The sequence below is a fragment of the Hibiscus syriacus genome, unplaced genomic scaffold, assembly GCF_006381635.1.
Source record: "Hibiscus syriacus cultivar Baekdansim isolate YM2019G1 unplaced genomic scaffold, ASM638163v2 tig00111366_pilon, whole genome shotgun sequence".
NCBI classification, from domain to species: domain Eukaryota; kingdom Viridiplantae; phylum Streptophyta; class Magnoliopsida; order Malvales; family Malvaceae; genus Hibiscus; species Hibiscus syriacus.
Genome location: NW_024063071.1, coordinates 1846534 through 1857087, shown reverse-complemented (window position 1 = coordinate 1857087; position 10554 = coordinate 1846534). Strand labels below are relative to the sequence as shown.

At 39.5% G+C, this 10554-nt stretch overlaps 1 protein-coding gene across 1 annotated transcript; it reads right to left on the bottom strand.

Annotated features, from left to right (window-relative positions):
- Positions 1 to 7718: 7718 nt before the first annotated feature.
- On the bottom strand, positions 7719 to 10554 carry LOC120159481. Its single transcript, XM_039170074.1, has 6 exons — positions 10490 to 10554; positions 10289 to 10420; positions 9761 to 9847; positions 9221 to 9450; positions 8795 to 8842; positions 7719 to 8098 (listed from the first exon to the last, which is right to left on the bottom strand). Exons 3-6 carry the CDS (start codon positions 9834 to 9836, stop codon positions 7922 to 7924), a joined length of 531 nt encoding a protein of 176 aa, XP_039026005.1. The 5' UTR covers positions 9837 to 9847; positions 10289 to 10420; positions 10490 to 10554; the 3' UTR covers positions 7719 to 7921.

Here is a 10554-nt window from a genome sequence, read left to right as displayed (position 1 = left end):
CTCTTTCGACTGAAGCAAGAAAAAACCTGATAGCCTTACTTCAGGAGTACGAAGATGTGTTTGCTTGGTCGTATCAAGACATGCCGGGACTAGACACAGATATGGTAGTTCACAAACTGCCAATCAAACCAGAATTCAAACCAGTGCAGCAAAAACTAAGAAGAATGCGACCAGAAATGCTCCTTAAGATCAAGGAAGAAGTCAAGAAGCAATTTGATGCCGGTTTTCTCCAAGTGGCCAAATACCCTGAGTGGGTGGCCAACATAGTGCCTGTGCCGAAGAAGGACGGGAAAGTACGCATGTGTGTCGATTACCGGGACCTTAATAAGGCCAGTCCCAAGGACAACTTTCCTCTGCCACACATAGACACTCTGGTGGACAATACGGCTGGGAACGCCTACTTTTCATTCATGGATGGATTTTCAGGGTACAATCAGATCAAGATGCATCCCGAAGACATGGAGAAGACCACTTTCGTCACAATGTGGGGAACTTTCTATTACAAAGTGATGCCTTTCGGATTAAAGAATGCTGGGGCAACATATCAGAGAGCTATGGTGACCCTGTTCCATGACATGATGCACAAAGAAATCGAGGTTTATGTCGACGACATGATTGTCAAGGCACAAACCGAGAATGAACATATCAAGAATCTGAGGAAGCTCTTCCAGAGATTGAGAAAGTTCCAACTGAGACTAAACCCTAGCAAGTGTACCTTCGGGGTAACATCTGGAAAACTATTAGGCTTTATAGTCAGCAGGAGAGGCATACAGGTCGATCCTGATAAGGTTAAGGCTATCCAGAATCTACCTCCACCACGAACCCAAAAAGAAGTCCGAGGTTTTCTGGGCAGACTAAACTACATAGCTCGGTTCATCTCTCAGTTAACCGACAAATGTGACCCCATCTTTCGTCTTCTTCGGAAAAATAACCCTGGGGCATGGGATGAAAACTGTCAGATTGCATTCGAGAAGGTAAAAGAGTACTTATCTCACACTCCTGTCCTGATGTCCCCTATCCCAGGAAAACCTCTATTTTTGTATCTCTCTATATTTGAGAGCTCCATGGGGTGTGTCCTGGGTCAACACGACGAGTCTGGGAAGAAGGAAAGAGCCATCTACTACTTAAGCAAGAAGTTCACCGATTGCGAGGTCCGATATCCTCCTATTGAGAAGGTTTGTTGTGCCCTGGTCTGGGCTACAAAAAGACTTCGACAATACATGTTGTATCACACCACTTGGCTGATTTCCAAGTTAGACCCACTAAAATACATGATGGGTGTACCTGCTCTATCCGGAAGGTTAGCCCGATGGCAGATGCTTTTGTCTGAATTTGACATCGAATACGTGAGCCAAAAAGCGGTAAAAGACAGCGCCATATCCGATTTTTTGGCAAGCAGAACTGATGAGAGCTATGAGCCGCTGGATTTTGATTTCCCAGACGAGGACTTAATGGCCATATCGTTAGAGGAAGCAAGCATTTCAACGGACGGTTCCTGGAGAATGCACTTCGATGGGGCATCAAATGCACTAGGACATGGCATCGGGGCAATTCTAGTCTCCCCAGAAGGGAGTCACTACCCATTTACCAGCAGACTGAACTTTGATTGTACTAATAACATGGCAGAATATGAAGCCTGTGTCTTGGGAATTCGAGCTGCACTGGGGCAAAATATAAGGACTTTGCGAGTGTATGGAGACTCAGCCTTAGTAATCTATCAGCTCCGAGGAGAGTGGGAAACCAAGGGTATAAAGCTATTAGAGTACCGAAAACTCGTGTTGGATCTGCTCGAAGAGTTTGACGAAGTCACTTTCCACTACGTGCCTAGAGAAGAAAATCAAATGGCTGACGCTTTAGCTACCTTGGCAGCCACATTCAAGGCTGGCGGGGAGTCTGAAATGATGCCAATTAACATGCAGTCGTATGAGTACCCAGCTCATTGTTACCAAATTGAAGAAGTGAAAGACACTAAGCCTTGGTACTACGACATTCTGCAGTATATCAAGCATCGGAGTTATCCAGAAAAAACCACTGAAATCGAGAAGAGAACCCTTAGAAGGTTGGCAGCTGGATACGTCCTTGACGGAGAGGTTTTATACAAGAAAAGCCATAACCAAGTTCTATTAAGATGCGTCGATGCTGAAGAGGCAAAAATGATAGTGGAAGAAGTACATGATGGGGTTTGTGGAGCACATGCAAATGGGCATATGATGTCAAGACAAATAATGAGATGCGGATATTTTTGGTCCTCGCTGGAAAGCGATTGCATCAACTATGCTAGGAGATGTCATAAATGTCAGATTTATGGAGACAAAATAAACGTTCCACCCCATCCACTTCATGTAATGACGTCACCATGGCCTTTTTCTGCGTGGGGCATGGACGTTATCGGGCAAATCCATCCGAAGGCTTCGAATGGTCACCGTTTCATTCTCGTAGCAATTGATTATTTCACGAAATGGGTAGAGGCTGTGTCATACGCCAGTGTCACTCAATCCACTATTTGCAAGTTTCTGAAGAAAGAAATTATATGTCGGTATGGTCTACCTGAAAGGATTATCACCGATAACGCAACAAACTTGAACAATAAGATGATGAGTGCTGCTTGCGAACAGTTCAACATAAAACATCACAATTCCACTGCTTACAGACCAAAGATGAACGGAGCAGTAGAAGCAGCAAACAAAAATATTAAGAAGATAGTGGAGAAAACAACTGAAACCTACAAAGACTGGCATGAGAAGTTGCCTTTTGCTTTGTTCGCTTATCGAACCTCGGTACGTACATCGACTGGGGCAACTCCATTTTCACTAGCCTATGGAATGGAAGCAGTGCTACCCATTGAAGTCGAGATTCCGTCTCTCAGGGTCTTGTCAGAAGTCAAACTAGATGATGCAGAGTGGGCACAATCCAGATATGATCAGCTTAATCTGATAGATGAAAAAAGACTGAAAGCCATTCATCATGGTCAAATCTATCAGAAACGAATGATCCGAGCACATGACAAAAATGTGCGCCCGAGAATATTCCGTGAAGGGGATCTAGTGCTAAAAAGAATTTGGCCAGTCCAGAAAGATTTCCGAGGAAAATGGACGCCAAATTGGGAAGGACCTTATGTCGTAAAGAAGGCTTTCTCCGGAGGAGCCCTTATCCTGGCTGAAATGGACGGACCTGAGCTGCCACATCCTATTAACTCGGACGCAGTCAAGAAATACTTCGCTTAGGATGAAAATCCGAGAGGGCATCCTAAGTTGAAAAAAAAAAAAACGTTTAGGGTGAAAACCCGAAAGGGCACCCTAAATTGAAAAAAGAAAAAAGAGGAAAAAAGAAGAGGAAATAAGGTGGGTTCAAGATGAAACCCGCAAAGGGCGTCTTGCAACTAAGGATGGGTCCAAGTTGAAAACCCGGAAAGGGCAATTTGGATATCAACGGTGGAAACATCCCGGCACATGAATCTTCTACGAACCCAACAAATCGGAGAAATGTTGCACCCTCCCAAACGTTGTCGCATTTTCAAAGATCCTTTGGCAAAGGCTGCACTCAAAGTCACCAAACAACTTTTCAACTCAGAAGTGCCCACGTTATCGAGATCTAAGACATTCATTTACACATCATTGTGTATTCGTTTTCTAGAATGTTTGCCATGTATTATTTGTTCTTCTCCTCCCTAATGAATAAAGACCATCTTTCCTCCAATTCCTTTTGAGCATCTTGAATTAGATTTAAACCTAATGGTTTATTTATTTTTATGAAAGATAATCGCATATTACTGTACAAAGATTCATTGAAAAGTACAGGTACCCAGAAGCCTATCAAGGCTCATGCACATGCTTGAGATGGTTGAGGAGCATTTTAAAAAAAAAAATAAATAAATAAAAAAATCATCAAACATTTGAAGAATTCAAGATCAGAGATCGGAACTTCAAGCTCAAGAGTCAACAACGACAGGCCACCGGAGATCGAGATTACTCTCCAGAGCCCAGAATAACATATGTTGCATATGCATTTTAGGCATACCTAAGAGCATGACATCCATAACATCACATATATGCATATCTTTGCAGGTTTTACCCAGAGCCAATTTCAACTTCACAACGAAGGATATTGGACTCCAGACAACGCAAGTTCAACTTCACGACGAAGGGACCGCTGGTTGTCACCAAACATTTCTCCATTTCAGAGCCAATTTCAACTTCACAACGAAGGATATTGGACTCCAGACAACGCAAGTTCAACTTCACGACGAAGGGACCGCTGGTTGTCAACAAACATTTCTTAATTTCAGAGCCAATTTCAACTTCACAACGAAGGATATTGGACTCCGGACAACGCAAGTTCAACTTCACGACGAAGGGACCGCTGGTTGTCAACAAACATTTCTCAATTTCAGAGCCAATTTCAACTTCACAACGAAGGATATTGGACTCCAGACAACGCAAGTTCAACTTCACGACGAAGGGACCGCTGGTTGTCAACAAACATTTCTCAAATTCAGAGCCAATTTCAACTTCGCAACGAAGGATATTGGACTCCAGACAACGCAAGTTCAACTTCACGACGAAGGGACCGCTGGTTGTCAACAAACATTTCTCAAATTCAGAGCCAATTTCAACTTTACAACGAAGAATATTGGACTCCAGACAACGCATGTTCAACTTCACGACGAAGGGACCGCTAGTTGTCAATAAACATTTCTTAATTTCAGATCCAATTTCAACTTCACAACGAAGGATATTGGACTCCAGACAACGCAAGTTCAACTTCACGACGAAGGGACCGCTGGTTGTCAACAAACATTTCTCAAATTTAGAGCCAATTTCAACCTCACAACGAAGGACATTGGACTCCAGACAACGCAAGTTCAACTTCACGACGAAGGGACCGCTGGTTGTCAACAAACATTTTTAGAGCCAATTTCAACCTCACAACGAAGGATATTGGACTCCAGACAACGCAAGTTCAACTTCACGACGAAGGGACCGCTGCTTGTCAACAACAACTTTCCAATCTCAGAGCCAATTTCAACTTCACAACGAAGGATATTGGACTCCAGACAACGCAAGTTCAACTTCACGACGAAGGGACCGCTGGTTGTCAACAAACATTTCTCAATTTCAGAGCCAATTTCAACTTCACAACGAAGGATATTGGACTCAAGACAGTACAAGTTCAACTTCACGACGAAGGGACCACTGACTGTCAACCGACAACTTCTCAATTTCAGAGCCAATTTCAACTTCACAACAAATGATATTGGACTCGGAACAATACTTGGATTTCAACTTCACGACGAAGGATTTCCAATTCTCAGGCTCAAATTCACGACGAATGAGCCATACACAATACCAACTTCACAAATAGATTGATCCAACTTCGTGATGAATGGGTCATCTGTAGCACAACCATACCGGAGTTTCGAGTTCGATTTCAACTTCACGACGAAAGGATTTCGTACTCAGGAGCCTCTAGTTTAACTCGACTTCACAACGAGGGAGTCATCTTATATTTCAATCCAGATTGACAAACCAGTCCTAATATCGGATTTCAATCCCACGATCGAAGACATTCGATATGACCGAAATTCGTGTCTTTTAATCTTTGCTCTATTTTCGTTACACGATAATGAGCAAAGAGGGGCAGCTGAAGACACTCAGCCTCAAAATCAAATATAATGGCCCAACAGTAGCCCCAAACAAGTTGGCCCGTTCCAAGCCAAACCCTAGCAGTTTCTCTCTCACCAGCGCCACATCTCCAAGTAACCCAGGTTCCCCACGCTGCACGCCACCAATCCCGACTCTTTCGGCGCAAAGAGGGCACGAAGATCCTTCAATAACAACCCACAACCAATTATCCCGGTTCAACAGCAAACCAATAGCAAATATCAGTTTTTAACTAGGAATCAAACTCCCAAAAATAGGATGGCTTGAATATTATAAATAGCATGTAATCCTTAATGTAATTTTACAGAGGGTGGATAGGCAATAAAGAGCAGAAATTACAAGCAAATCATATCCATTTCCGAAGCACTTATATTTCGAAAAAAGGTAAAAAAATCGTACCTTTGCATGTTATTTTCGTGCCTTTTTTGTGTTTTGATTCAAGAGTAACTCCAAAAAAAACGTCTTGAGCCAATGACCAAGAGGGAGATTTCGAAGTTTTTGACTTTAGATCAATGTTCCCCAGAGGTTTTCTTTCGCAAAAACAAAACATTTTGTAAACTGAGGGTACGAAGAGCTCTTTGAAAATCAATTTTTTTTCGAGTATTGCCGCAGATGAATGGCGGCCGGCGCCGTTGGCCGTGTTCTGGGTTTTCATGAACCCAGGCGGTGGCCGGTTCTTCATAATGAAGAACAGAAGAGAGCATTTGCTTTGAGGAGAAGAGATGAGTCGGTTTTTTTGAGATGGAAAATGAAAGAATTAGAAAAAATTTTGGCTTGTATATTAAGCCCATTCGACCCGCTTGGACCGTGACCCGACCCGCGTGTTCCCTCAGACCCGCGTGTTTTTAAAACGCAAATGGAGCAATCTCGTTTTTGGTCCCTCGCAGATTTAATTCATTTATTTTGGCCCTAAATCCTAATTTAAGCCCTGATTCTCTCTTAATTTGGTCATGTAATTCGATTTTCCTTTCAATTCAATCCCCCACATTTGACTGTAAATCTCAAACTCTCTTTAAATTGGCCCACAATTTTCTTTCTGTTTACATTTTAGTCCTTGTTATGTGTATTTAACTATACCGCTTATTATTTATTATTTTGTTTCCTTTTTATCCTTTCCGTTTTTGTATTTATTATACTTTTTTAGTATCTTATTATTATTATTTTTATATATAAACATATTGTTTATTTTTTATTTATTGTCACTAACGTGTGTATATATATCTTATTTAGTTTCCTCTTTATTATTATTGTCTACGTACATATTTAGTTATCTTTTCCCAATATATATATATTTTTTACTATTACTTAATTATTTTTATTTATTAATCTTATGTATATGTATATTTTTCATTTTATTGATTTTCCTATTATCTTTACCTTTGTTATTATTATTTATATCATATTTTATTATATATTACATGTCATTATTTATACATAGATATGTAAATGTATTATTTTTTATTTACTATGCTTTTTATTATTATATTTTGTTCTATACGTTTATTAACTTTATTTTAATTCCCTACTATTATCTTACTAATATTATATTTTTATATATATCTATTTATATTTTATGTTCATTTACTATTATTATTTTTATCTAACATTTTTGACCTTTTTAATAAGAGTTACAACCAATCAGAGGTAAGTTCAGGGATCGCTATTTTACCTTTTAAATTAAAGTTACAATTTTTCTTAATTAAGACAACTGGAAATTATATAGTACCGAAAGGGCAGTTCAAGGGTGCTAACCCTTCCTTGACTGTAATCGACTCCCGAATCCGACATATCCTTGGTAAGACGCAGATCAGGTAAGAAATAAGGTATCCGATCAGCCCATTTTTCATAAAATAAATGATCGGTGGCGACTCCAATCCACATTTTCCAAGTCGAAGCCCAATTCCGGGGCCCAACCGAAAGACGGGTACGACAGTAAGAAAAGCATGAAAAATGAAGATATTAACGATATCGAGGGCAAAGAGTTCTTCAAATCGATTGTACGCAATGAAAGCATCGGAAAGAATGCCTTCGATAAACAACAGTTCTTGAGTTGAATCAAGATAACCTTTTACTAGGTAAACAGGCCTAAGAGCTCAAACAATTCAACTTTTATCTCGCATCCAGCTGTCCAAGTGAAGCTCAGTCAAGCTTGAAGCCTTCAAATTTTGAGCCGAGATCAAGTTTCTTACACTTTGAGCCTGGCTTACTCTATTGCACCCTAATACTAGCTACTTGCATTTGAAGATAAACCTACCTTGTTATCACAGTGATGTACTAGAGAACTGCCCTGGAGGAAGGAAATATAGACCCAGTGATGATGGCAATGACCACCAACCGCCAAGAATTCCGATCAACTGTAACTTCTGGTCCCCGATTTCGACGGTAGCAAGGCAGAGAAGCTTGTAATCCTGGACTTCGACTTTGCTGGCATGCAGTGACTGCATGGTAATGTAGCTTCCATTTAATATGAGCATCTTAGAAGGAAAATCAAGAATATTAAACCGAAACAGATTCTAGACTAGATGCTCATTTTAACTTTCTTTTTATCATAGATAAAATCATCTGTAAATTCCATTTGTTTATATGGCTACCGGGTAGGGATAAATGTTACCCTTATAAGAACTTGGTAAAGTCCATCCCATGGTTACTTGAATTTGGGTGTGAGTTGATTATGGGTATGTATCGGACATGTACATGCTTAATTTTTTTTAAAAAGGTTCTTCTACGTATTTGAAGGATCACATCTCCATGGCCATATCCAAATCTGCATCGGACATGAGTGTCGGATACAAGTATTTCGACAAAAATGAAGAGTCGGAGTAACATAGGTCTATTCGAGAAATGAAGCAATAAACAGAATGGTTGTTGTACGAGTAACTTCAGTTTTCTATGTTGATCTAACTCTTCATTTTGCTTTTAGTATCTGTGTGTGACACATATTCAAATATAGGTAGAGGAATATAACCCTCCAAGGACCCAAAAACCATAGAAAAACTTAACCATACTCATATTGTACATATACCTGCATCGGAGCAACATAGTTAGTTTTAGCTTGCTTTGATGTAAATGAGATGGTAACCTCAAAAATTTGTTCACCAACAAGGATTAAAAGATTTTAGAATGTTAAAACATACCTTAAATCTGTAGAAAAATGGTTTTTGACGCACAAGTCCGCGACGTAACTGCAAAACCAAAAATGCTTTCAAAGCTTATAAAGCAAAAGAGGACTAGAGCGACATATTTCACTGTATGGCTAGGTAGACATACACCAGGATGCAGATTGCACCACAATTTTACGTAGCTGTGTGCTTCTATGTTGCTCAGACTCGGGTACGAGTGTCGGTTTCGCATATATATTGAAAAATGTAATTTGTGTCTCTCTTATTGTTTCCATGTATTTGGAGAGTTAAATCCCTAATTCCCTATACCCAGGTCCAAAAATGCATCCAACATGGATGTCGGACACCTGTGCTTTAAGAAAACCAAAGAGTGGGAACAACATAGGTGTTAGGTGTGCTCACATGAACCCAAGAAGCCAAGTGGAAGAAAAGTTTACAGACCTTTTCAACAAAAAGATAGATCGATGAAGGGCTCGGTTTGGTGCTGAGGATGAAAAGAAGGATCCTAGTTGTCACTGCAAAGGGACTATCCCAGTTCATCAAGACAGTAAATATGAAAAAAAGGGGCAGCCATAGTTTCCTCATCAACAACCAGAGTTTGTGTCGATCATCTTTGCCTTCTGAAGCATCAAATGTCTCTAAATGATTGTCATCCGCAAAAATGTCAAGACCTACATTATTTTAATTCAAACCATCCGTCTGTTATAACACAAATAAAACAAATACAAGGAAATGATCATGCATAACAAGAAGAAATACACTGCAGGCATAGTTCTATATATATCAGGCAATCCAATCCTATGTTACTGAAAGTCAAATGTAAGTGCCAGATACAGATAATGTCTTACATAGATATGTTCAACCTTTTTAAAAGTTTTGTTTTATGTATTTGGCGGATTATATAGCCATACACATATAAGATCATGTGTTCTAGATGACCATTTCAAGAGAAGTAGTCAAGTGCAATATCGATCCACTCACCATCCAAGGCATATGAAAAACGAGGCCAACAGTAGACAGCTCCAAACAGGACTGATGCACCAAAAATGCTTCTCATATTTCTACTTCCTGGAAAAAAGAATTCCAACATCAGCAAGATTTCTCAACAATGAGAACTATATATCATCGAGAACAAACAATAAACCGAGAAGCAGAAAGATAAACAATGCCTCAATCAATTTTTTTATTGTATTTGGAGGATTCCTCGAGGGTCATATCCTCGTACCCATACTCAAATACGTATCCAATACAGGTAGTTTATCTACACACGAGTTTGATAATTACAAACAACGTGTAATATACAGGAAAGTCTTCCATGGAAATGGCATCAAATCATGAGGTTCAAATTCCAGAAGATCAAAATAAAAAATAACAGAGAGAAAATAATCTAGAAAAACACTGAAAATTTGCATTAACAAAAGAAAAGGGTATCCGTAAAATAAAAAATTATATAGAAATGAAACAAAATAAGCAAAAAAACAAAAAATCATTAAACATAAACAGACTCGCCTGATAAGCAGCAGCCTTGAACATATTCTCTCTGTATATTTATCTTATAATCAAACTTCGAGGCCCTGTTTTGCAGTTTAGGTTTAAAACTATGAACCCATGTTTTCAAAAGTCCAATTTTTCCATGAACTGCATGAAGTGAAAAGAAAAAAATAAATAAATTTCAAGGAAAAAAATAAAAAATAGATTGATAATACTTACATAATTCCCGGGATTGAGAAAATGAGTGTCTAATCGGAAGCAGAAATTTGGCTGTCGATGCCGCC

Bases quoted from the DNA above. Each gene is read 5' to 3' on its own strand.
- LOC120159481 (XM_039170074.1), bottom strand. From the start codon at position 9,836: ATGAGAAGCATTTTTGGTGCATCAGTCCTGTTTGGAGCTGTCTACTGT. The intron at 9,451-9,760 runs GTGAGTGGATCG...AAAATAATGTAG, and splicing joins TTTTTCATATGCCTTGGATG to GTCTTGACATTTTTGCGGAT. The intron at 8,843-9,220 runs GTCTGTAAACTT...TTGGTTTTGCAG, and splicing joins TCTATCTTTTTGTTGAAAAG to TTACGTCGCGGACTTGTGCG.